This window comes from Drosophila sechellia, chromosome 3L (assembly GCF_004382195.2).
Source record: "Drosophila sechellia strain sech25 chromosome 3L, ASM438219v1, whole genome shotgun sequence".
NCBI classification, from domain to species: Eukaryota; Metazoa; Arthropoda; class Insecta; order Diptera; family Drosophilidae; genus Drosophila; species Drosophila sechellia.
The window spans coordinates 20,328,186-20,353,605 of NC_045951.1; the positions used below are offsets into that span (position 1 = coordinate 20,328,186).

General features: G+C 43.4%; 5 protein-coding genes across 7 annotated transcripts in view; 3 read left to right on the forward strand and 2 right to left on the reverse strand.

Annotated features, from left to right (window-relative positions):
- The first annotated feature begins 122 nt into the window (after positions 1 to 122).
- On the forward strand, positions 123 to 2,287 carry LOC6616367. The gene is made up of 2 exons (XM_002040691.2): positions 123 to 1,259; positions 1,324 to 2,287. Exons 1-2 carry the CDS (start codon positions 950 to 952, stop codon positions 1,692 to 1,694), a joined length of 681 nt encoding a protein of 226 aa, XP_002040727.1. The 5' UTR covers positions 123 to 949; the 3' UTR covers positions 1,695 to 2,287.
- Positions 2,288 to 2,644: 357 nt separating this feature from the next.
- Positions 2,645 to 3,497, forward strand: LOC6616368. Its single transcript, XM_032719364.1, has one exon. The coding sequence runs from the start codon at positions 2,959 to 2,961 to the stop codon at positions 3,160 to 3,162; it is 204 nt and encodes a 67-aa protein (XP_032575255.1). The 5' UTR covers positions 2,645 to 2,958; the 3' UTR covers positions 3,163 to 3,497.
- A 160-nt stretch (positions 3,498 to 3,657) lies between these two features.
- Positions 3,658 to 6,141, reverse strand: LOC6616369 (COP9 signalosome complex subunit 3). Its single transcript, XM_002040693.2, has 9 exons — positions 5,980 to 6,141; positions 5,618 to 5,866; positions 5,296 to 5,558; positions 5,043 to 5,237; positions 4,793 to 4,969; positions 4,348 to 4,479; positions 4,106 to 4,288; positions 3,980 to 4,047; positions 3,658 to 3,922 (listed from the first exon to the last, which is right to left on the reverse strand). Exons 1-9 carry the CDS (start codon positions 6,032 to 6,034, stop codon positions 3,907 to 3,909), a joined length of 1,338 nt encoding a protein of 445 aa, XP_002040729.1. The 5' UTR covers positions 6,035 to 6,141; the 3' UTR covers positions 3,658 to 3,906.
- A 357-nt stretch (positions 6,142 to 6,498) lies between these two features.
- Positions 6,499 to 8,863, forward strand: LOC6616370 (zinc finger protein 337). The gene is made up of 4 exons (XM_002040694.2): positions 6,499 to 6,859; positions 6,913 to 7,438; positions 7,496 to 7,873; positions 7,936 to 8,863. The coding sequence occupies exons 1-4, from the start codon at positions 6,555 to 6,557 to the stop codon at positions 8,068 to 8,070; spliced, it is 1,344 nt and encodes a 447-aa protein (XP_002040730.1). The 5' UTR covers positions 6,499 to 6,554; the 3' UTR covers positions 8,071 to 8,863.
- LOC6616371 overlaps positions 8,843 to 25,420 on the reverse strand; it is a 41,879-nt gene continuing 25,301 nt past the window's right edge. For 2 of the 3 annotated variants that reach the window (XM_002040695.2, XM_032719355.1), the window contains 18 exons: positions 24,448 to 25,173; positions 21,054 to 21,190; positions 19,697 to 19,884; positions 19,530 to 19,633; positions 19,231 to 19,461; positions 18,658 to 18,788; positions 17,046 to 17,228; positions 15,866 to 15,895; positions 12,820 to 13,011; positions 12,333 to 12,742; positions 12,060 to 12,275; positions 11,673 to 12,006; positions 11,350 to 11,616; positions 11,112 to 11,295; positions 10,849 to 11,055; positions 10,590 to 10,791; positions 10,429 to 10,522; positions 8,843 to 9,060 (listed from right to left, as the gene is read on the reverse strand). In XM_002040695.2, coding sequence (XP_002040731.1) covers positions 9,031 to 9,060; positions 10,429 to 10,522; positions 10,590 to 10,791; positions 10,849 to 11,055; positions 11,112 to 11,295; positions 11,350 to 11,616; positions 11,673 to 12,006; positions 12,060 to 12,275; positions 12,333 to 12,742; positions 12,820 to 13,011; positions 15,866 to 15,895; positions 17,046 to 17,228; positions 18,658 to 18,788; positions 19,231 to 19,461; positions 19,530 to 19,633; positions 19,697 to 19,884; positions 21,054 to 21,190; positions 24,448 to 25,173 — 3,866 coding nt within the window. In that variant the 3' untranslated portion in view covers positions 8,843 to 9,030. The remainder of the gene's footprint in view (positions 9,061 to 10,428; positions 10,523 to 10,589; positions 10,792 to 10,848; positions 11,056 to 11,111; positions 11,296 to 11,349; positions 11,617 to 11,672; positions 12,007 to 12,059; positions 12,276 to 12,332; positions 12,743 to 12,819; positions 13,012 to 15,865; positions 15,896 to 17,045; positions 17,229 to 18,657; positions 18,789 to 19,230; positions 19,462 to 19,529; positions 19,634 to 19,696; positions 19,885 to 21,053; positions 21,191 to 24,447; positions 25,174 to 25,420) is intronic. The other variant, XM_032719356.1, reaches the window with a different exon arrangement.

Below are 25,420 nucleotides of genomic sequence, written 5' to 3' on the forward strand. Positions count from 1 at the left end.
AACTGATTGATTATACATATTTCTTGGAATACCTCTAAAGTTTCAAAACTAATGTACTAGGCATTTCCCAAAACTGCCAGCTAACGAGAAGATAACTTTACAACAATTTAAATCGCAGACTATGGGTTTTGCGTGTGTGTTGGGTGAGTGTGCGTGTGTATCTGTGTGAACAATTGAATATTACCCAAACGAGAAGTTGCATTTACAACACTCTGAAAAAAACGCAGCCAACAAAAACATTTGTGTGTATATATTTATAAAGCTTATATCTGCTCGATAGATCATGAAACATTATCTACAGCTGTTGCTACATCACACGCGCACACACTCATCCACCCACTCTCAAACATGAAGTCATAACTCAAAAATGCGATTTTGAAATGCACACATGCTGAGATAAAGCTAAAATTTTGACAGTTTTACAGAAAAGCCAGAAGCTTAAGTCGAAAATATCTGTGCTGATATTTCAGCTATGAGACACTGTTAGAAAATGAGCAAAATGCAAAATGCTAAAGGTTGAGCCTATGTAGAACATTTGTAAGGGGTCTGCGCCGTGTGCAGGCCACGCCTATGTGGGCGTAGATGGAACCCGCCGGCGGGTTAGAAACGAAAATAAATGGCAAAATTGGGAGGTCACGCAAAAATCAACTTTAAGCCGACGTGCAGGCAGTGGAGGCAAGGAGACCGAGTGGAATACAATTAAATTACAAGCATAATATTATCAATGTAAAATCGTATGTAAAAAACAAGGCAGAAATCCATAAAAAAATTGACAACAAACAAACAACAAAAAATAAACAAAAAAAAATACAGAAACTACGAAATAAATACATTTACATAGATGTTGCAAAAACCAAGAGATTCGAAGCTCCTCCCATGGATTCCCGTAACCCTCTCTGTAGATTTGCGTATCCTGTCAGTGAGCTAGCACTTCCGGATCAGCGACCCCATGTTTCTGGACGCCATCTTCTTTATACCGACACTGTTCACTTACCTGCTTATCGGACTGCTCATCGTCATCCTGTGCTTCGTGGTGGTCTATATCAGCCACAAGATCTATGTCTCCGTCTACGACAACCTGCCTCTGGCCGCCTTGCCCGGCAACTCCCGACAACAGTTCCTGGGACTGCGTCACTCCAATCATGCGATGACCATACGGGAATACCTGGACAGCTCGCTCCGCAGTCCACGGTCCAATCAGCCGAGCTTACGCTCAGTTTGGATTCAGAACCGGTCACAGATCCTGGAGACCTCTTCGGGTAAGCTCAGTGCCAGTGAGACAGTTGCTCGGCCTACTCTTCCTCCCGGACTCTCTTCCTCTAGTTCTGCGTATAGTGCTCTCCCTGGAGCCCTGCTATCTGGTCAGCGCCGAGTTCGATGTGAGTTCCAGCCGGAAGGCCATCAGTTTCTTGTGCAACTGCCGGGATCAGCCCGTCTGTGCTGCCTCTGAACCGAGGCCTTCTGGGTCCTTGCACATAGTGCGGTTCTATGACCACCTCTCCAAGATCCCGCGCCTCAAAGTCATGCTCAAGTGCAACCAAAGGCGGCCGGAACCAAGGCCGGACAGTCGTATCCAGTTGACCCTCAACGACGTGATCCAGGAGGCCAGAGATAACCAGGATGCCAGGTGCACGGATAACGCCGCCGCCTGCCGACCTGGTTCCTCAAGACGGAACTCCCGGATACCGGATTAAAGGGACTAAAGGGTGTGGCCATTGGATAGGGGGTATATTTTGTCTGTTCTGGGCTGCTTGGTTGCTGTATAACTTGTTTTATTAAATTGTATACAAAGATCAATGAGCTCGAGGCTCCAGGGTCGACGGCTGGTTCAGTGGGTCGGGCACTGCGCTCACGCTAGTTTATGATAATCGCGTGACAACGAAGGTGAAAGCCAGCGGAACAGGGGCGTACACATGTGTGTTCTAGTAGGGGTTTTAATTAAACTTCCTTTTTTTAGGTGAATATATTAACCAGCTACTCGCTCTAGGAAATTTAAATTCTCAGTCCTATTTTTCCATTAATAAATTCAATAACTATTTTGATTTTCCATTCGCTCTGCATGAACTGAATTCCGCATTTAATGACCTCTTCAAGAAAACAGAAACATACTTAGAATTCTTTCAACGCTGAACAAATCAAAAGTTTACCGCTCGTTAGGTAATTTTCCACATACACAAGTTTGTCACGTTACATTAAAATGTTTGGTGTTTAATATAAAAAAAAGGTTGAGTCGAGAGTCTTCACTTCGAAACCAAAAATATATTTACAAGACTATAATATAAGGTGATATAAGCTGCAAGTTTTATTTCTAACAATTGGATTTCCCTACTCCCATGGCACCGCTCGCAACCTTAACTTGTGGGGTCCGCGTTCTTTGGGGCTTATAATTGGACTGTGGAATTCGTTATCAGTAGATAAAAAGCTTTCCAGGCCGCGTCGATAGCCTGGCTATCATGCCTAATTGCCGAAATCACTACCCCCAACCAGATTTTTTAATCTTAGCCCAAGTTGCAGACTCTATTGCTTATCAAAACCGCTTATCAAAAGGCGCTTATCAAAACCGAGCCAAAAACAAAAACTCAAAACTGGACGCACAACATATAGCAAGATCTACAGCGGCAACGGTCTGGCAACGAAGCGTATACGTAATGCCAAGCAAAGTTCCATTCATTTAACGCTCTCGGCTCGTTTCAGTTCTCGGGCAGGTGTCAAGCGACGTACACACGAAACGCCGACGCGGTCACAATTCCAGAATATCATATACATGCTATATATTTGTATGCTCAAGTGGCTAATTTACATACGCGTTGCGTCCCGTCTCTTTACCTGAACCTGAGCTGTCTGGACTACACTCTTTCACATTTCCTTACGGGAAGCTAGTGTACAAAGTCACAACAAATTTTCAAGACATATATTCTCGGTACATATATATATTTCTGTATCCAAACAACGATCGCCATGCTGGACCCCATTTCGGACGCACCGCTGGTCTTGGCCTACGCCTTTATGTCGCTGCTGGTGCTCATTCTGTGCTTCATACTGGTCAATGTGGTCCACAAGCTGTATCGCAGTCTCAACGGCGAGGTATCAGCGGGTCTGGTTTCCCCGGCACAGCAGCTGAAGACCTCCATCATGGAGCTAGACGCCATGAAAACCGGTTAGGATGGGTGCAGCGCAGCTGGCTATGAGAGGCGCGAGAATCTCAAGTCTCAGTCTCCGATGTCAGAGCTCCGGTTTTAATTCGGGCGATTGGAGCGATGTACGAGGAACGACAGCTGCTGACCACCCCCACACGCACGAACCACACAACCTAGACGCCTGTTGATATATTAAGCTATGCAATTAGTCTAGACGTAAATAAATACACGAAACTAGGCTTACGAGTAGAAATTAACTACATTAAACGCGCTGGTCCTCTAGTCACTTAATTGTTCGTTTTTGCCCTAAGGTTAGGTTACATGTACATTGATATTGTAAATAAAATAACGTGAACGATAGCTGAACTGCAATTAAGGTAGATTGGGGGCAAGTACAAAGCACTTAACCGATCCGTCCCGACAGTAAAACGTCGCCTGATCGAACGATGCGTAAAAAGGCACAACAGCCTTATCGTTGCAGTATCGAGACGTATAATTTGTGAGTCAATCAAAAGCGTGATAAGGATCCACTGACTTAGTCATAGATTTATACATAGTTTATTTAAAATAGCATGTTCATCTTTAAATTAGCAATAAGAGCGCAGTTTGTTGTTGTGGTAGCTAAATGAGTACGGACTGCAAGAGTCGTCAGCTTTCGGGCCCAGGGCCTCGCGGCTTCGACAAGATCTGGTAAACGGTGTTGGGGATTGGATGAGCGTTGAAATGATAACAGCAGGCTGCTGCTGGTGGTTCTGTGGCAGTGGCATCATCAATCTGTGGGATCACTGTAACAATGAATATATTACTAACAATTCTCGGTACGCTTATATTCTAAATCTCACCCCGAGAAAGTCTTTGGGTGCTGCGACGTTAGGTCATCATCCTGGCTGCCAAGAGCCTTTTTCACATACTGCAAAATGGAATTTAAACCAATAACATATAACCAATAACCTTACAATCGAACGTACCATTGGATTTAAAATGATCTCCTCCTCCATTTTGTTGATCTGCCTAACTTGATCCAGAACATGTGTTATATTATTTTGCACGTTAAGGAACATCTCCGGTGAGTTGTATTTCTCTGGGTCGTCTTTGAACAAAACCATACCGTCCTTTTGATTGATGCTGGCATAAATTTCACCCGATTTGATCTGCAATTAGTTATTAAATTGGTATAAACAAAATAATACAAACAAAGACACTTCTTTACCATGTTGAGAATGTAACGCTCCGCTTCGACTGCGCTGGCAAGTTGGACACGGCTGGCCACATCGCTCAGGGAAAGGGTCAAGAAGGTTTTAGTGAGCCGCTGGATGTTTCTCTTATACAAGGAGGTGGCTACCTAAGGGATACATATTAAAATGTCATAGTTTATTACCCAATTATCTTTTTAAAAACTCTTTTGCTTAGAATAAATTTCAGTGCCACCGGAAATAATTTTATGTTTGCTTTCGATAAATTTCCGCATAAATTTATTTATTTTATTTAATTGGAAACAGTGAGTAATTAAAAGTTTAATTTGTAGCACTGTTACACCTTGAAAAGAATTAGGTGTTTTAAATTTTTTCGAATAACAGCTTACTTTTCACATACGGAAGCAAGAGATCAGAAAAGAAAAATTCTATAAGATAAACACTACTTTTTGAACTACTTGCCTGTTTGGCCAGTCCCATATTGTTATCACGCGTAAATGCTTCACTGTACTTGAGTATGATGATGCGCAGCTCTTCGCTAGACGAATTCGCGTACACATTGACCAGGTCGTGGTAGTGATTGGCCATCGGCTTCATAAAACGGCCAATGACCTGTGTGTTTTTTGGTATATACGCTATCTGTAAGTGACACAAGATTTCCAGATTGAGAGACTGATATATATGAAACGAACTAATTTGTTGTCCAGCTCACCTTGCCCTCGACGATGAGTGAAACCATGAGAAACTTCTTGTAGGCCTCCAGCATGATGTGCGACATGGCCATTGCCGGAGTGGTGATGCAGACCTCGAAGAAGTACAAAGCACGCTCGTAGTTCTTAATCGCCGTGTAGATCATGCCGCCGTAGTAGAAGTACAGCAAGAAATACTTGGCATCGTTGTTGGCATCCTAAAGAAGGAAACTATGAATTCTAATAGTCCAGAAGTTCATTTTCAACCGTGAGTACCGCGTGCTGGGACTGCTGCTGCTGCTGCGTCTTGCACTCGGCTGCCACGGTGGAGATGTCCGTAATGTCCGCGTCCAGATACGGCAGCACCACACTGAAGTTTTTCGCTTTCAGGCTGAGCAGGCAGAGATCGGCATGTATGGGAGTTAGCTGGGTGTCCAACTGTCGAATCTGGTCGATGGCGCGCGAAATGATGCGTATGCCAAGGATGCTGAGGTTCTTTTGCACCACAAACTCGGTGAACAGATGGCATGTTTCGTAGACTATATGGGATATGTGATTAGTCTTAGCGTACTTTTGGAACAGAAGAGTCGTGTCTCACAGGCGCACACCGCATAGCGGAGCTGCTCGTTATTGTTGCGCTGCACAAAGTCCCGCATCAGCTGGATAAGTTGCACCGGCTCCGGATTCGCGGTGGACGCACTGTGCAGCTTGGCCAGGAGCACATAGAGCACGCCCAGCGAGTGCTGCTGCATGTCTAGCGTCTCCAGCACGTTGTCCAGGATGCTCCAGTTGCGGGCCAGCAGCGACAGCGACTCCGGCAGCTCCTCGGCCAGCTCCCGATAGCTTCCTGTGATGAAAAGCCGGCCAGCAAAGTCAGTTGTGAATCGCTTTAATATCAAAACAAAGGCGGCAACGAGCCCGGTTTCTTGAGTATCGTGCTCCGCCGGTCGGTCAACTTACCGGACGCACTCAGTGTGCGCACTTGATTCACATAGTTTTCCAGCGCGCTGCCCATATTAGGTAACTCCGAGACAACTTTTTGGCCTATTAACTTGCAAAAGTGCGAAAAATAATTTCGCGAAATAACAAATGACTGCCGACGGATTAGAGCTGGGACTAAAACGATGAATATTGGGTGCTGTCGATTTCGTACAGCTTAGCACTATCGATTAGTGGTCTAAAGACAGCGTTGTTCTACACTGGCTCTGTAAAAACACGCCATCTATAACTTTTAGAACTACTACTCAGCTGGAAAATTTAGAACAGGCACACAAATTATAGTATTAAGACACTTGTTGCTTTTCTTTGTACTCTATATTTATATATATATATTTGCATTCGCACACTCGCAATAAGAATCAGCGTTCTGCCATGTTTATAAATTAGTTTATGAAATTTTAAGAAAATTTTTCTAAAACAACGTATTTAAATTTCGATAGTACAGCCGCGATAGTGCTCCCTATTTTCGATAATACTTTGTTGCTATGTTATTGAATTGCTGTTAATATCCTAATACGAAATGTAACTAATATAAAATGGAAAATTCTGCGCGAATCGTATATGTGTGCATTCTGTGCCTTCGTCAATATGATCTCCAGGAGGATCTTCGAGGACATCTCGTCTACTTTCACGGCTATGAGCCCATCTCAACGCCCAGTGTCAAAAACAAAACTGCGAAGACTTCAACTAAGGAACAAACTGCAGCTGGTAGGAAGAACCAGGATAAAGAAACCGTTGTAGAGCGATCGGAGGACTCGGAACCCCCGGCCAACCCCCCCCAACTGCAGCCCATGCCTTTCAAGGACTTTCGGCTGGTGCTAAGGGCCAACATGTTGGAGCCGTAAGTATGTCCATATTATCAGGATATGCTTCTGACAAACTCGTTTGTTAAAGGTGCTCCTTTGAAAAGGAATGTCCCTTCAAGTTCCAAGATGCTACCAGAATGGAGCTTCACTCCAGTTGCCATAAGGGTGGCAGCTTTTCCTGCTGCGAATGTGGCATGGAACTGCCCAACTGGCGGCGGTGCTCCGCCCACCTGTGGAAAGCCCACCAGTTGGATGTGGACCTACTGGAGTGTCCCGTCAACGAATGCAACTACAAGTCGCCCATATCCGCTCTCGTGTGGCGCCACATGCAGGTTCACAAAAAGTGGCGACCCAGGGTGCTCCGCTCACTGGCTGCCGTTCAGCGGAGAAAGAAGCTCAAGGAACAGTCCGCAGAGATGGCCGCGCAACCTGCTGCTCTGCCACCATCGTCAAAGAGGAACAAATACTATGCCGAGAAGACCTGCGAGATTTGCAATCGCAAGTTCGTCAACGGCAAAACGCTCTCTAAACACGTGAAGACTGTTCACAACAAAATCAAGCCATTTATCTGCAATGTGTGTGGCAAAAAGACGGCTCGCAAGGCTAGCTTAATAGTGAGTTCAGCTTAGATAGCAATTTACGATCTTCATGCTACCTAATACTCTTTCCAGATTCACATGCGTCAGCACACGGGCGAGAAGCCGCTGCAATGTGGCGAATGCAAGTTCTCCACTCGTGATCCCAGTGTCCTGCACAAGCATCGGCAGCGTCATGATAACCAAGACACAAGGAGCAGCCTGAAATGTAGTCAGTGCGAGTACTTCTGCATCCAAGCCAATGCCCTTAAGCGCCACATGCGACTCAATCACGCCGAAGCCTATCGGGACTTGTGCTGTGATATCTGCAGCTTCACCTCCATTAATGCAGAACGACTACAAGCCCACAAACAGGATCATCGACAGGGCTTGATCACAAATTGTGAGGATTCTATGGATGCGCGTGCCGCTGGCTTCAAGTATCCTCAAAAAGTGGGCGACAAGAACGGGGAGGTATGGCTCCTCATCTTCTCATCATCTTTTATCATTTGGATAAGCTACAGTTTATTTTGCAGATTTCAGCTGACTGTTTTATGCCGTTGGAGAGCGTGGATTCATTGCCCCATGAACCAGCTCTGGATACGGGTGGTGTAACCATACCAGCTCCTCCATCTGAAGATACTCAATTTCCCACGTATTTAAAGGACTAAAATTATAACATTTTAAGTTGGTAGATTAAGGGTAAGCGTTGAGTTGATTCACTTCCCATTTTTTATTGATTACTTTGTTTTTATGTCCTATGTTTTTATGTACAATTCAATTTGTTGAATATGGCGTGTCCAATGCGCTGTAAAGAGTTTTGTATAAAATAATGTTCTCATGCAGTTTGTTTTGGGGAATTAAATGCTTGTTTATTAAGTTGTTCAGTTTTCCATTTAAATTTAATATCATTTTAGAATCTGATATGATTTTTTGTTCAACATTCGAATTATTTAGTCATGCTGGTTTACCGTGTTCCGTTTAATTATCAGTTACGCTTTACTTTAAACTAAGTTAAAATTTAAAAATCTACTCTGCCAGCGATAATCATCCGGTTTCAGTTCGGTTTCAAGATCAGCGCTTTTAAATCTAGTTTACGACAGAAATGTTTTCATTTGGGCAGTTCGCTAATAACTTGTGTAAGTTGTTAATATTTAATTTGATTTAATTAGTTCAGTAGTTGAGCTTTACTTTGGTTTAATATATTTATTTACGCTCGCATTTAATCAGCTGCAGGACTTCGCAGACCAAGTGATCTGGAGAGTCCAAAAGTTATGCACCTCCTGTCCTCTTGTTCGCTATAGTAATGAAAATAAGTTACCACCGAGTTACAAAATAGATTTTAACGTTTATTGTCTGAGTTTGATTCGAATATCAAAACATATTCACTATTTGAGAGTGCAACTGAGTAGTACAGCAAAATGGAAAATAAAACACTCAATATAAAATTGTTAATATCATACAGCTTCTATTTGTTTTATTTACAGTTCTTAAAAAGGAAGAAGAGTTTAAACAAAAATATCATTTCGACTCATTCACACTCTGCTGTGTTGTATTTTCCGAGTCCCTGATCCCTGCTCCCTCCTTTTTGGCCAGGCCGGGCTTTTTGCTTTGCTTTCGATCCCCGAGCCTTAGATCTTGGTTTCAACGACGGGTTTTATCTTCGACACAAAAGGGATGTTCAAAGAGAGAATACAAAATAGAAAAGGATTCGATTAAGTCGCTGCCATTGAGCCCAGAGCCAACATACGAGGATAACCATGCAAAGATTGGTTTGGTTTTGATTTGATTTGATTTTGATCTGATTTGGTTTGGTTTGGTGGTGAGGGAGCAGGCGCTAGATGATGTGGCATGAAGCGAACTGTGCACTTTGGAGACAACAACATTAACAACAATGGGCGTGAGTTCTGAATGACTTCGATTCGACTGAGTTTTTTGAGTACTTTGAATACGACGAGATACCTATAAATTGTTGGCTTGATTTAGCTTTGATTATGCTGATATTATCCATGATCACTACAACGTCTATTAAACAACTAACGAATTCATCTAGCTTCTATGTATATTGACATATTCGACTAACCACTGCGTCCCTCTGGCGACTAAATTACGTTTACGATGCATCCATCAATCTTAAAATGTAAAACATGTTCCACTTACGATCTACTCTGGGAATGGTCGATTAATCATCTCCCTTCCGTCAGCTTACTCCTTTGGATTTTTACTATTTTTGTTTTGTTTTTGATTTCATTACTTTTTTGTTTTGTGCGCCGCATAATAAATGCTGTGTGAGTTTCTCAGACGATCCCCAAAAAAACTAACTCTTCCCCATCTAAACTCGTGATGATGATCATCACTTGTCTGTCGGTTTCGATTAGCATAGTACGATACACTTAAAGGCTATTAGGAAACAGTTGTATCTACATAGGTTTATGAGTACTCTGTAAGAACCAAGGACACGAACATAGTGGAAGTTATAACTGGTCAGATCTGTCCGATTTCTGGTCCTCGTCGTCCTGTGCTACGCAATCGTTAGTATGTACAGTGTGTTGATTTTTGTGGGTCGAGTTTGGGAAATCATATCGAAAATACATACGAAAAACCCTAGGCCTAGAAAATTGCTTATAAAATGGCGCGACACTAAAAACCAGGGGAACACTTTGTCATCTGAGTCTTTCGATCTATAAAATAGAGATTAATACAAATAGAATCAACAAAATCCTGCGATCTGTAGCGGATACGCTCTCATATAAATGCAGTTTAAAAAACAGGCGAACGATTTTGATTCTGGTTGTTCGGTTTTGATTTCGAAAAAGAGTTGCCTTTTTCTTTCTCATCGATTCATTGTTGCGTTTCGCATTCGCGTCAGTTGAAATTGTAGTTTCTGTTTCTTGGTTGACTTGTGGTGGCGATACTGGTGTCTGTTCCGGGGCACAATTCTGCACGTTACTGGTCGTCGAGCATCAGACCGTGGTCACACGATCGATCTCCACGTAACGTACAGAATTGTCGCTTTGTCAGCAAATCACCTCCTTTTCATCCAGAACGGCCGTGTCCATCGAGCTCAGCGATTTGAGTCGCGTCTGCAGCACCGAGGAGCCGCGCAGCTTGCGTTTGATTTTCCTATTTCGGATGTGGTAATATAATAAATTTGTCAATTAGTTGACATGCACTGTATTAGATCACATACTTGTAGGCAAAGGCAGCGAAAGCACAACACGAGAGCACAAAGATCAGGCAGAGCGTGGCCAGGATCTCGGCGGGCAGTTTCATCAAGGCTGAACACTGCAGGAAGGTCTCATCGTCCCCGGAAGGACAGTGGACTACGCCATCACACCAAACACTGGCATTTACACAGGCACCCAATTCGGCACACTTAAACTGGCAGTCCTCTGCGAGATTGGATCCATTAGAAGACCATTTGACTCGAGATCATCTATTAAGCTTACCCGCCATGCTAAGTGTGGGCCTGGGAATCAGTTCCATCCAGTTGAAGGAGTACTCCCCGTTGCCAGGACGCAGGAACTCGACGCTGATGGCTCGGGATCGATTGACAAGCGCAAAATTGGGCCTTTCGTTCCAACCGGAACTAAAGATCTCCACAAATTCGTAGGCATTCGAGTCAGGACTCAGTGGACAAGCCACAATTGTTAGACCTAAGGGAAGTACGGATTGTAGACCTGGACGAATAATGGAACATCTTATAGCCTACCCTCCGACGTGGTTAGCACAGCTCTGGACTTGGTCTCACATCTCCAAGTATCTGTCTGCACATAGGTCGCGTTCAGTGTCTGCGTGGGATTGTGTTTGCTCAAGAATATGGCCTTCAGTCGGACGTACAGAAACTTATTGCCATTAGAAGGCTCAATGAGCCAGGGTCTCGAGCGGCACTCCACCTGATATATATAAGAATGTTATTTGTGTCTTCTAAAGCTTACGGATCTACATACGTCTCCGAAGGTCATATCTATAGTGCCACTTGGTCCGAATTTCCTGCGTCCATCCTTGCAGCTTGTTGGAGCCTTGACGAACTCAAACATTCCCTCGAAGTTAACCGTATCTGGATCGTCCAAGGTGGTCATGTTTTGGGCGATGAAGTGCACCTCCACATCGCGACTTGTGGAAGTGTACTCCAACGGCAGGTGGGATTGGTTAGAGGAGTTGCACATGCAGCCTCGATGAAGTAAAATGGAATCGTGGTAGGGTCGCTCAAAGATCTAAAGTAAAAGTTATTAATAACTAGGATGGAAAGCACAACGTGGGTTGTACCTACCTCAATTCGGACATTGGTATCGCCATAGCAAAAAGATCGATTAATGTCCTCATCCACACGTGAATAGCAAGGTCTGTTGGTGGTTGTTACTTTTCTCATCTTGATTCTGACCCTTTCGCCTCGCTGTGCCTCGAATTTGTAGATGCACTTCAGGTTCCTAGTTCCTCCTCTTCCAAATAGGAATATGTTGCGCACACTGCGGAAGATGGCAGGATCCTTGCGATCCATCATGCTGCTAAGGAACTTCCGGTTGCAATCGTGCTCCCCACCACCCCAAGGCAAACCATCCTGGTGCAAGTCAATGAACTCGTACTTCAGCTTGAAATCCAGTGGTCTAAAAAAGAGGGTTACCATTGATTTGGACATTTACTTCAAAAGAAACCCTACCTTAATACTGTGGATTCCGTGTTGCGTAGCTCGAGCGTAATGGCATCGCTGCTGGACACATAGCTCTCCGAGATGGTGCAGGGTCTTGCGTAGGTCTCGTTTATGTTGGATCGATCACAGGTGCGTGGGATTGTGCCCCGACAAAATCTGGCAATCACACTTGTGGAGTTATGGGTGTAGTGACCCAAGGTGTTATAACTACTCGTCTCGGTGGCACTATACAAATTTGAAATTAGTGTGTTTCCTTTGTGTCTAAAATGAATCACCACCTACCAGTTAAAGTCCTTGCAAACGGGTGCATCCCTTAGAGTTCCATCCCAGATGCGCAGCATTCCGCTGCAATCCTCCTGCGTCTGCAGCACACCAATGGCGCCCACAGATGTCTCATCTATCTGGCCAAACTCCGGATCCAAGTTGAACTTCAGAACAGAAATCCACACCTTGAACCGGGAGAGCGGCTGATGCATCCCCGACTGACTGCTCGTCCTGCGCGACAAACTCAGGTGGTCAAAGGTCTTGAAGACGCCCAGTCCTTGGAGGTGATACAGGCACGTGGAATTCGGAGCCAGCGAATGCTTGGGACTCTCGAGGATGCCACGACCTGCACCGCGAATCCAAAACTCGCAGGGTTTCTTGTTTTTCGAGTACGTGGGACTCTGGAGGTCCACGAATTGAACTTCGACCTGCCAAGGGGAAAAACAAAGTCAAGCATTTTCCCCAGATGAGTGCCTTGCCATTTGGCGACCGGTGACCCACTCACCTCCAGCTGGAATCCGTAGAGCGGCAGTACCTGCGACGAGGTGCCGGTGAAGGTGCCAAACGGCGACGTGCTGAACTCGACCAAAAGCTCCGGGCCGCTGGAAACGGCCGCCGGCACCGCCTGACCACCGCCGCAGAACTTCAATATGATGGGGTCACGTGTGGTGTAGCCGTCGTACACGGTCACGTAGTCCTGCGGGTAGCGAAAGGACATCGAGAGACAAGAGGAGAACGAGAAAGAGAGCAGGGCGAAAAAGAAGGAGAACAGAGTGGGTGAGGAGAGAGCGAAATGAGTGAGTCGGTGACAAATGTGGGTGGTGCTTGTTGATTTCACCATGTGGGTGGCACTAACTAACTACACAGGGAAGAACACTATCTAAATTGTATTAAACTGCAAGGTTTTGTTTAAGAACAGCAGATCCTATTTAAGTTGAAGTTTGCTTAATAGCAAATCTTATCTAAGAAAGAGCTGTTTTAACATTGCAAAGGTGATCAGTGTGACGCATAAAGGTGATACTTGTTTTTCTAAGTGTAGTGATGGAAGTTAAAGGCCGAGTGTGGCCAAAAAGCGGGCGATATGGTGGGGTGGGATCGGGTCGAACTGAGTGCAAAGGGACGGTAATTGCTGTAAAGAAGTGGACCCAAAGTGCAGCATCTCTCGTATTACTTAATGGCTACTGTACGTATACGTGATTTTTGGTTACATTCCGCTTGCCAGGAACGATGGCAAGTAATGGTGCGGTATGTTAGTCTGGGGAAATTCTGGGAAATGTAAGAAGGACTTGGAGCTGGCCTAAGTAGTTGAGCACAATGGCTTTGATGTGTCCGACACTTGATGCGCACTAAATGTCGAGCATTTTGAGACCATTTAAAGTTGGCTTTAAATGGAAGTAACATGTTTATGCGGTTAACCGGAGGAGGGTTCAAGTTCGGAGAGCTCTTTTTACCCTTTTACTAAAATTGACAGATTGTTGGGCTGAATTTTGATTATTAAAAAGTTATTTGGGCTTAGGATTACTAAAGATAGTCTGTGGAAAGGAATTGTTATATGGAGTAGTCAGTTCTTGGAACTGCGCTTTCTTCAGGAAACTATATAGTAGTTACTTCATTAAGGTTTTGAATCTGTAGGTAGCAGCGTAATATCCGATTTCACATCTCCCATGAACTGTTCATTTTGCGGTTTGTGCTCGCTTTGGCATTTGGCGCATAATTGTGCGAATTTTAATTGAGTTGGCCTTGCCAATGGGGATTCTGAGTGGGTGTATAATGGCATTCGGGCCGTGTCCTCGTCCACGGGGCGTTTCCTACCTTTGGCCAACGCATGACAAATTAGTTTTGTGGCCGGCGACTTTTTGCATTAATTTAGCTGAGGTTTCTGTTTCCGGGTCGTCCTTGTTTGTGCAGCTGGCCGAAAATTTAAACTATGCCCGAGACCGCAGACCAGATTCCGGGTCAGAACCACAGTCCGCACACCCGTGAATGTGGTCCAGGTAATTTGTGACCGCAAATTTATTGAAAGCGCGGCATTTGTACAAATTAGTGGAGACACATATGGGGGATACATACTCGTATTTTCCCTTATGGTGCTCCTTACTTTTTGGTCTATATATATAGGCCAGAGAAAAATCGTCGGTTTTAATATGATGTACACATTTTTGGGTGATTTCATTTAATTAGGGATTTTATGTGCATCCAATGCATTTTGAAATAACACTGCAAGCACCGTTTGACTGACACCATTTGACTGAATTATTTATATGCAATTCTATAATGCAGAACATTTTTAACATTTTTAATTCCATTCGAATGGAATTTTTTTCATGTGTGTACTTTCGTTCTATTGCCCAGTGTCCCATTCCTTTCGTGAATCACAGGCAGCGAGGCTTTCGCATCCGGCGATTATTCACACATGCCGCACCAAAATGGCCAGCACTTTTGGACATTTTGGCTTAAGAGCGCGAGACAAAAAGTTGGAAAAAAACTAGGTGGGAATGGCAGAAGCAGGACAATGTGTAGGCAGAGTGCAGGCCGGCCCAGGATCCTGCAATCCTTGCAAATGGCGCTAACGTCCGAGCGGATTGCTTTCCAACTGAATAAGCAAAAAGTAAAGGGGTTAGCCCTCTTGGTCTACGGGTTAGGAGGCAGGCATTGGCACGGCTTGCTGCCAGAACGAGCATTTAATGGGGGAATTACTGTGGGGATCTGGAGCACAGGGGTCATCCTCCCCTTCCTTATCCTGCTGGGATTTTGTTGCGAAGCTAAATTGAATAGTTGCTGATGACTAAATGGGCAACTAAAAGCAAAATTCCTCGACACGGAAATCGTCAAAACGTTTTACTGGGGATTCCCCCATCCCCATCCGCCACTTTTGGATGGCAGATGGTGTGTAGGGGGATGGAATGTCTTTGACCGCTGCGGCGGATCAACTTAAAGCGCTCTGAATGGAGCCCGGAAGTGGGAAATCCATCAGGAGTGGCATCCTTGGCTCTTCTGCTTTTCTGTATGATGAATGCCCGGGGCAATTATTTACATGGGACCCAGGCACGTTCGTCCACTAATGTCCTTGATGTCCTCGGTCTCGGTGTCCTCAGACCCCAGACCTCAGAACGCAAACCTCCTTTGTGTGCGATTTATGATGTGCGTGCCAAGTGTTCATTAATATAAATCCAATGACAGATTCCTCCCCTCGCGTGTGTGCTAATGAATATATTATCTAGTCTATAGATATTCCATAGATGTCGATTTACCCAGATCATTTTGATTTGTTGTTGGTTTGAGGGCTTCCAGGGGGCAGTGCATACATTTATCTTGATTAATTGTTCTTGAACAGCGAAAGATGGCAAATAATTGTTGCTAATAAGTGGGATGGATCAATAGAGAGAGAAAGAGAGTGAAATAGGGAGTGTGGGTGGGTGGTAGGGTGCCAGAGGTCAAGTGCTCACTAACTATGTACATATACGACTAAAATTTATTGGTGGCAACATGAGTTTTGAATTGAGTCGCATTGAACTGAACTGAGCGAGAAATGTTCTTTAGTTTTGCATTACCGTGGATTTCCATTTGGGCTTTACATTTTCCTATTGGAGAAAATACATACATACATTTATAGGTACTTCAGATTTAGCGAATTTTATAGCAATTTCTAGTTTGGTGCAGTTTGAGAAACTAAGTGATTTTTAAAAAGGGAAAGTTTGTAAGGATTTTCTTAAGTAGATACTACCTCCTAAGAAAATGTTGAAAGAATTCAAGTAATTCTGCTCTCAGTAGTATTTTAAAATTTCCTTTATTTTTCAAAACTTTTTCCAGTTTCAAGTATAACTTTATTTGCTTTCCTTTGAGTATTAAGAAAATAATTAAGCTAAATGAAAACGGTCAAGGGAATAGCAATCATAGAAGTTTCTTGGCACAGTTAAACGTATTTCCTTTTCAAAGCCTCTTTATTTTTAACATTATTATGGCGCCATTATTAAAATCTACTCTTGGAGCCGTTCTTTTCAAGCATATCCCTTTCGCCAGCTTATCTCCACACTTCGTATCCTTCATATTTCACATTTTGCCGGCTTATCCCCCATTAATGCTTCATTTTGCATACACAACGCTCATTAAGAGCTCATGCAAAAGTTGCCCCTTTTAAGTTGTAGGCTCCATGGACAGAAGTCCAGGATGAGTTCCATCCCGCTCTGCCTGCTAGAAGACAAACAAAAAGAAACGCCACGAAATTAACACTTCCGCGACTGGCCAGAGGAGCCTATCGAGTGCTCAAGGCAATGTCGGACGGAGGACTTCGTCCTGGTACTCGGATGAGGACATGGCCATCGGAAGACACAATGCCGGGGCTATGACAGTGGAAAATCAGGGGAAAAGTCCGCAGGGGTGCGGTTGCAATGGAAAGGGGAGTGCAAACAACTGATTTCAGCTTTTTGCTAATTTCTTTTTCAATTTGTCGTTTTTTGCGCAGTTTTTCCACCAGTTTTCCCACCCATCCACTCCGTCCGAATATTTCCATTGGCCCTGTTTGCCGGCCACTGGCCAACAGAGGAAGTAATTTTTATGCTGGACTCCCTCGTTAAAGTTGGCAAACGCAAACACAGAGGAGTTCATCGCAGGGACATTTGCAGATACAGATACAGATACGGGATAAAGGCGAGATATACTTAGCTCCAGATACAGATACAGATAGATAGAGAAAAGGAGGAGCAAAGTGCATTTAAAGGCAGATTTAATTACCTGAATGTAGTCGCAGTCATTCCATGTTTTCAGCCTCGGCTCGAATTTCTTATCCTTGTCGCTGGCACTCGGTGGCGGTGCCATTTTGTTCGCCGCGGCCGTTTCCTGGGTGGAAATCCAGACCAGATTGCCCTTGGGCTGTTTGACTAGAATCAGGGCGTGTTTGCCATGGGGCACGTCGTGCTGTGTGGACAGGAGAATTAAATGCAAATTAATGAGCCGCAGCGCACAGAATGTTTTGTTTGACAGCGCCATTCCTTTTGTGGGGATCGGAATAGGAGTCGGAATGGGAGGATTAATTGGAGCATTTAAATTGCGCAATTTTCTGGTCGGTGTTGTAAATGGTGATTGATCCTTGAGCCTTACATTGGATTTGAACTCAAATGGCTAATTTATGGGACGCATGGAGAACGAAAAACGATTGTAAAAAAGTATTTATGCGCGTTAAAAGTTAGTAAAAGGGAATCCTATATTCGTGGAAAGGTATGTGATAGATAAGAAGGCAGCTTTCCCGACCATATCAATTATATAACAAAATATACTTTTAATCAAGAGTCCATCTGGGCACATCCGTATGTTTGTTCGTATGAACTAAAGTTTTGAGATTAAGCATGCAGATTCCAGAGACACGCCCACGCTAGCGCCCTAAACTGCTATGCATTTTTGAAAATGTTTGTGATTTATCTTAATTTTGCTATTTTTCGCCTTTATGGATTTTCGCCATTTTTATGGATTGTTCACAAATATTGTGTAATTTCTTGTTCGCAATCCCACTAGCTGAGTTACGGGTACTGTTTTAATTTTCTATTGTTTGAAATTTAAAATACTAAAATGCTGAATACAGAATACTAAAATGCTTAGCATGTACTGTAGGAAACCTTTTTAATCCATTTTATGCAAATTTTTTATAACAAAAAAATCAGTTATTTTTATTACAGCTGCTTAAATTCGGACATTTATATTTAATCTTTCAGTAAAGCATAACAACATTTTGTTTTTACTATATTGCAACCTGTTTGTAATACTTCGTTTATAAACTCTCATTTATAAGCTACTTTAATAAAACCTGAAAAGCAGTTACTTTTGTATACGCAATTTCGCCCATGACGTTGATCTACGTGACTCCCAAATATAGCCGCATTAAGTTCAATGACACAAAGGCAGGGGAGCCAGTAAACAATTTGTAATTTTAAAAGGACATCCACAGTATGTGAGACCTTTAACAGTTGATTGCCAATGGCAACGAGTCGTCCTGCCAGGAGGATTGCCGACGAACAGGAGCAGACATATTAAAAATGCCAAGGAGGCTGGGAACGCTTCAGACGGCAGTCTCTGCTCCTCCAGTTAATTATAATAAAAGCCCATTCTATTTTGGAATGTAAATTGCCATTTAATTTTTTTTTTGCCTTGCCCCCTTGATTTTTGAACTTTGTTGTGGCATGAATAAAAATAAGGCAGGGTGTATTTTTATGACCCAGGAGGAAGAATCCAGTCCGTAAAGTCCTGTGTTGGTAGGAGGTGCCTAACCTTTATGGCTGGGCACGGGTTGTAGCCCCTGAACATTGGACTGCCTGGCAGGAGTTTAATTTCGTTTTAATTATTCTCTGCTCACCTGTCGCACTGCGTAGTAGCAGGTGAGGTTGCGCGGATAGATGCCCGGAAAGTTGGGCGACTGCAGGCGACACGGCTTCTTGTCGCAGTCGCTGAAGATCCTGGAGCAGTACGTTCCGGGAATGAGGTCACCTGGAAAGCGGAAGGCAGATGTCACAGCCAGAAATAATATTCAATTAGCCATTAAGGACATTCGGCTGTGGGGACATGTCCAGTGCATACTCATGTGGAGGAAAATAATTTTAAAATTTAACTATTGGTCTCCTTAAATGTGTAATATATTATTTTAATAATATTAAAAAATATATAAAAATTATTATTATAATAATTATAAGTAGCTGTTCATCTCTAAAGAAACTTAATAACGATTTTAAAACGAAACATTTATTAGTAGTACTTTATGATGCAGGTTTCTTGGAGAGATATCCTTTCCAAAGCGAACTTCTTTAAATTTAGTTAAGATTTACAACTACGTATGTATGTACTGGTTCATCCACTGACTAAATGTCATTCGTTTTAATCAGTCTTAAAATAAAAAATCCAAAGGTCATTTAAGCCTTTCTCCCTAACTCACCCAGATAGTACTTGGGCTCCGTGTAGTTCTGCTCGTCCTTGGCCAAGGATTTCTCCAGTGAGGCCATGAAGGTCTTGTTGTTGGCATAGGCGCTGAAAAGGCTAAAGTCCTGGCCATAGCGGTCCGAACGGGCTCCACTGGAGTTGGTAAAATCCTCGAGGATTCCGGGAGCGCCTTGTTGTTGCTGCTGCTGATTGAGAAAGCTACTGCGGTTGTGCCACTGGGCCAGCTCTGGGAAGAGAAACAGGAGGATTAGGGTTGGACTTGGAATCGACTCCAATCCCTGCGGTCGCACGCACCTGCCAGCTTAATGCCCCCGTAGCGGGTCACCGAACTGTCCCTGGACAAAACCTTGTATCTGATGCGAAAGTCGAAGTTGTAGCCACTCTGATCCCTCGCCAGTCTGTGGATGGTATTTATAGACATGAATCGGGTCAGTTAATTATGTACCGGACTCGGGACGCACCTGTTCAGCCGGATGGTGAATATCAGGGAGCGGGTCTCGCTGTAGAAGAGCACTGGTCCCCAGGAGCTGCCACACCACATGCCGCCGATGGGCGTCCGTGCCGACTCCGCTATCTGCATGTATCCATCTGGACAACCCTCATGTACGTATGAGGTGAACCTGCCAATCGTGAAGCTGTCCAGGGTTACCTAGGGCGATTCGCACAATAAACGTAAGAGCCGTGTTGTGGGGTGGGTCTCTGTGGTGCCCAAATGACCATTTGATTAAAGGTACTTCCTGACTTGCTTAATTAAAATAATATTGAATTACAGTAAATGTCAAGTGTCAAATGTCAACACCAAATGAGGAACATATGATTATGTATGTAATATGATTAATACTTTTTGGAATGGTTTTATATAAAATATCAAACTATTGATTTGGATTTGTAAGTTTTCTGGTGAAGGAACAAAACTTAGTGTGCAATTTCTGTTCCTTTTTAAATTATTATATGAACGATTTGGAAGGAGAACCGTTCGCAGGACTCCCTATTGCATACAGCCGTCCGAATCTAGTCTAGTCGCTCTGCTGGGCATAAAATATTCGCCGGATGTGCCGAAGGGAGGGTGTCAGTAATAAAGTTTCGGTCAGTGCTCGTAGCTCAGTCGATATCAGTGCCGAATGCTCTTGGGACGCACTCGAGCATGCCGAAGGCTTTGGCTGGATGCCGGGTGCTTCTCCTTGCTGCCTCCGCTGCTCCTCCCACTCCATCGGCTCCTGCAGCATCCTTCATTCCAATTGGAGGTGTGAAGTGGCGTAATAACTAACAGGCGCCGGCACTTGCTCTCCATCGCCGCCCCCTGCCCCAAAATAGGGGTGTTTTGCCGGATTTGCTACGCTCCGGCGAGTGGCTTTGAAATCAATATTGCCTCTGCAACCCACTGCCCACCATCCAATCGTAGCCCCCCCCCCCCATCACCACTCCTACAAGCGCCTTTGTTAGTGCTTATCTTTTAATGGCGTAGTTTATCCCGTTACAAAATGAAATGTGAAAGGCAATGGCGAATGCAGAAGGGCCTCCCCCTTCACCTCAGCAACCCTCGGTGCACTGAGAGAAATTCAAAAACCATAAAATTTATCACGATTTTGTTTATGTGTTACGACAAAGTGTGGATTCTTTTTTGATCGAACAATTAAAATATTTTCAGTATTTCCATTTATAAGCATTTATCTATAAGCATGAATCTACATACATTTTAAAGTACTAAGAGTATAAACTAAGTACTAAGTGAAGGAAAGCTTTAAGAATTGTTCCATATGACCTATTGACTAAAAGTATTTATGGGTCACTTTGAAGTCATAGTGGCATCTGACTCACCTGCACCACGTCGCCGTGTTGTCCACCTGCCGCCGTGAAGGTGAGCACGCACACGAAGGGCACGCGATCCTGTTTGGGGCGGTGCAGCTCCAGGGAGTAGGTCTGTCCAATGTCTCCGTAGTAGGTGCGATTGCAGCCTGCAAGTGTATATATATATATATATTAAATGCAATTAGCGATGGTTCGGCAATTAGTTTGTTTGCTCCACGCGCTGCCAGGCAACCGCAACTGACATTCCTCCCCAAAAACCCCAAAAAGGGGAGCAGGGGATGCCCCGATTATCACCCAGGACTTGGCCGTGGGGAATGGCATTTGTCACGCCATAAATTATCGGCAGACCAAGGCAGATGCTAACACAAAGTATCAAATTAACATAGCATTAACTTTATATGCAAACTGATTGAAACGCAAAGTAAACTAATCCATTTACGTGAATAATTTAAGGTACTCAGCCTTTAATGTATTCACATTTCGGAGGAGGGTTGAAAATGTTTGCCTCACAATTTGTGGTAAATTTATTCAACTTTATCTTAAGGACTACATGTGATTTACTACATTGATTTGGTTTCAGATTGCTCTTGTCTGAGTACTTAGTTTACTGAACATTAACTTCGGATTCCTTCATTGCATATATGTTACATTCAAATATTTTTAAATAAATCTACTTAGTTTTTTACTTAAGTTTTCTTCCATTTCCCATTGGAATGTTGTTCTTCAGTATATTGTTTATAATAAAACTCTATGCACAAATGAAGTTGATTGAGCTTAAAGACTGGCAAAACAAGCAATCTTAAATTTCATTTGAATTGGAATTGTTATCAAGTGCAAGTTTCAGAGAATTTTTCAATTGAATTGTTTACGCCTTGCGAATGGCAAATACAGCAACTTTTTTCCAGCTTTCACTCGATTACGTATTCGAATTCGGAAATCCTTTTCATAATTGAATAACCACAAACCGGAATGATTTATGCTTGTGCGATTTGCATATATGGCATTAAGTCCTGCCCTTTGTAGTTGTCTCCGAAAATAAACTGAGAGTCATAGCAAAAGTAGTTTGCATAGAAATTGGCAATTTCTTTTGGTTCCTTTCAGTACGATTCTCTTCTCCTCTGGCGTTTCAATTAGTTTTATTAAAAATGCATATGAATCGGACGGAGAGACAGCCCCCGGGATAAAATAATTCGATTCGGAATAAATTGCTCAAGTGTTGTAGTTGTTGTGCTCTAATTGCTCTCTGGGCATTCAATCAAATTTATTATGCGCTCAGCCATCAATAGTCAATTAGATAATTATGGGATTGCTGGGGAAATCAATTTCGCTCGCTGTAGGCGTGCTTCTAGTTTGATTGCCTGCCTGATTGCCAGTTTGTCAGTCTATCATGCTGTCAATCTGTCTGACATGCATGAAAGCCATTTTCCATTTGGCGGGGGTGTGTCTATAATTGTTGGTGCAATGATAACTAATCACTGACAACAGTCATTAATTTATAGTTTTTACGTGGCAGATAAGAGTCAGCACCAATTAATTCAGCTTTTTGGTAATCAGCCGCGGAGTTTTTGTTTGCTTTGCGGAAAAACTATTTTGGCTTAATTAAATGAAAGCAGAATTTATTATTTAATAAATCAGGTAATAAATTCTATATATTCAATTTCTCAATAATGAAGAAATATTACGAATTTAATCAGCAATCTCGCTAAGAAATCATTTATTTAAAGATCTACAAGGACACCTAACTTGCACTTTGTGGGTTTGAACAAATATTTATTTCTTATGAAAGTGGTTTTTAGCAACTTTGAGTCAAGGATCTAGTGAGAGTTTTAGAACAGTTTCTAAATAAAACAAGGGAGTTCCTCGACAAACAGGTGACAGTTTTAGGAGGGGGTATGGTGGTCTGCGTCACTAAAATATGGATGCTTAGTCTCACTCTAAGCATCACTAGAGTCTATGCACTCTAGTTTTTATAGTTCACACAAACGGACACGACCAGGTCAATTTCGCTAATGATTGTGATAAAGAATATATAAATTTTTTGAAGAATCGGAAACATTTTTCAACCAATTTTCAACCAAAGTATACGCTTGTCTCACGAGTATTTGGGTATATGCACATATAAGATGAGACTTCCCTTTTTCCCATTTGGCTTCAACAAACAAGTGCAAATATATGTGACCCAGTCGATAAGCTCGTTGTTCAATTAAAAACGCCACGAGTTGTCGCTGTCCCTGTTCAACACAGCGATTGCCGCCCACTTTGGGCACCCGTCTCATTGAATGTCATTGAAAAATACTTAATTAAATTCATCAAGGCTTGACATGGCGCGCCCTGCAGCAGCTGGAACAGCAGCAGGCAGGAGTAGGAGCAGGACTTCCCGGAAGAAGCAGTGGGATGAAAATGATGGGGCTTGCTGGCAGCCAATTGGCAAAAGTGAGAAGTTCACTTCGCCGCCATTATGAGGGCCAATGGGGAGTAGAGTGGGTGGCTCATCGGGATGGTTGCCAATCAGTGTGGTGCTCCATGTGCGAGTGGGGAGTGCTTAATTACATTTACACATGAAGGCCGTGTTTACAAGAGCGGCCAGTGAATGAATGCAGTGGAGGGAGATGATTGCCGGACGGTCATGGGGTTTGACAAGCTTGAATGCTTCCAGGCTCGTACCTGCCTCTCCTCCACGAGAATAGCGGGCGGAAGCCATTGAGGGCTACGCCAATCGATTTGGCGGGGGATCTCAGACCTTATTCGCTTAATACTGCACGGTATGAGGGTATTCTCATGATACTTTCAGCCTTGGGCTCCAAAGAAGCATGGAAACAATTGACAATGGTGCGTATACGCAATAAAATGCCAGGCGGGAGTATAAAAAACGAAATGGTCGACATGGCGTATACGTATTAAAACGAAAGCCAAATTAAGTAGATATAGCTTTGCTAAAAGTAAAAGATCTAGACAGCACTGTAGAAGACTTTAATGTCTGTGATTTAACTTAAATTTAAATCGAGCAAGAAAGTATGTAAGCCTCATTCCATAGTCGATGTACCCGACTCTTTCAATTACTCACTCTTCAACCATCGATTGCCTGGTAAATTGAACAAACAATACTTTCGCAGGCCGTTTCGGGTTGCCTCTCATTATGCTCCGCTTTACATAATTACCTTCGACACATTGTTATGGTGCCTTCGCTTCATTACTCAACCTTTCACCCCTGCTACACTGTCAAAAAAATATGCTTAAGTATATTGAAAATATTTGTTCAACATTTCTTGTAGGAATATATGATATGAAATCTTTATATGTTGCAATAAAAAGTTCACTGAAAGAAAAGAATACTTTTTCTATATGGAGTTCATTTCCTCGATTATGCCTTTAAATTTTGGTTTAAAGATTTGGCGCTACTTACGTGTACAAAATCGCGGCTCGTCACTCCCGTCGCCGCAGTCGTTTAGATTGTTGCAGTACTTGCTGAGTGGCACGCATCTTCCGTTGGAGCAGCTGAATTCGGCGAGGGAACAGCCCGTCGAGGAGGAGCCGGGTGCCAGTTGCAAATTGGCAGGTTTGCCCGGCCCCAAGGAGCTCGAGATGGAGCTAGAGCTGGATGGGAAGACAGCTGCTCCGGATCCGGAACCGGGTGCAGCTCCGCCTCCGCCACCTCCTCCGCCACCACTCCCGCCTCCGCCGGCGGCTGCTGCTGTGGCAGCCATGCCCAAACTGATTCCCAGGCAGAGGAGCAGCGTCAGCGTCGCCGGAAGTGGATGTCGCCGCTGTTGATGTTGCGACTGCTGATGCTGCTGCTGCTGTTGCGACTGACAATGGGCGCTGCAGCTGGAAGTCATTGTGGATGTTGCTGGTGTTTCGGTTGCTTTAATTGCGCGACATTGTGTCGACACTTTCAGCAGCATTTTAGCTACATTTCTGTGTCGTTCACTTGGCAGACATTTCTTGTGCCTCCTCAGTTTGCATCTTGTTTCTCTCAGTCTGCTGGTTGCTTTTGTTGTTGCTTTATGGTTTGGTGTTGTTGTTGCTTTTGCTGGGGCAGTGTTTGTTGCAATTATTCGTTGTCTTAGTTTCTTTGGCCTTTTTCTGCTTTTGTATTTCTGGCGCCATTTCAATGTCATTACTGTTGTGTCTGCAAAAAATTCAAGAAATGCAAGAGTTTCTTAGTATTGTACATATATATTGCCTTATATTTTAGTTAAATGTTAAGTGCGATAAAAATATTTTCAGTTTTGGGACATACATTTGGGATATACTATTTCTGTAATAATTATTACATATTACTTTGTATTATGCAGTCAATCATCGTTGTAATCCAAAGATCTTTTGCAAGTTTTGATTCTTTACTTTTTGCTCTGGTTTTATATTGAATGAATCTG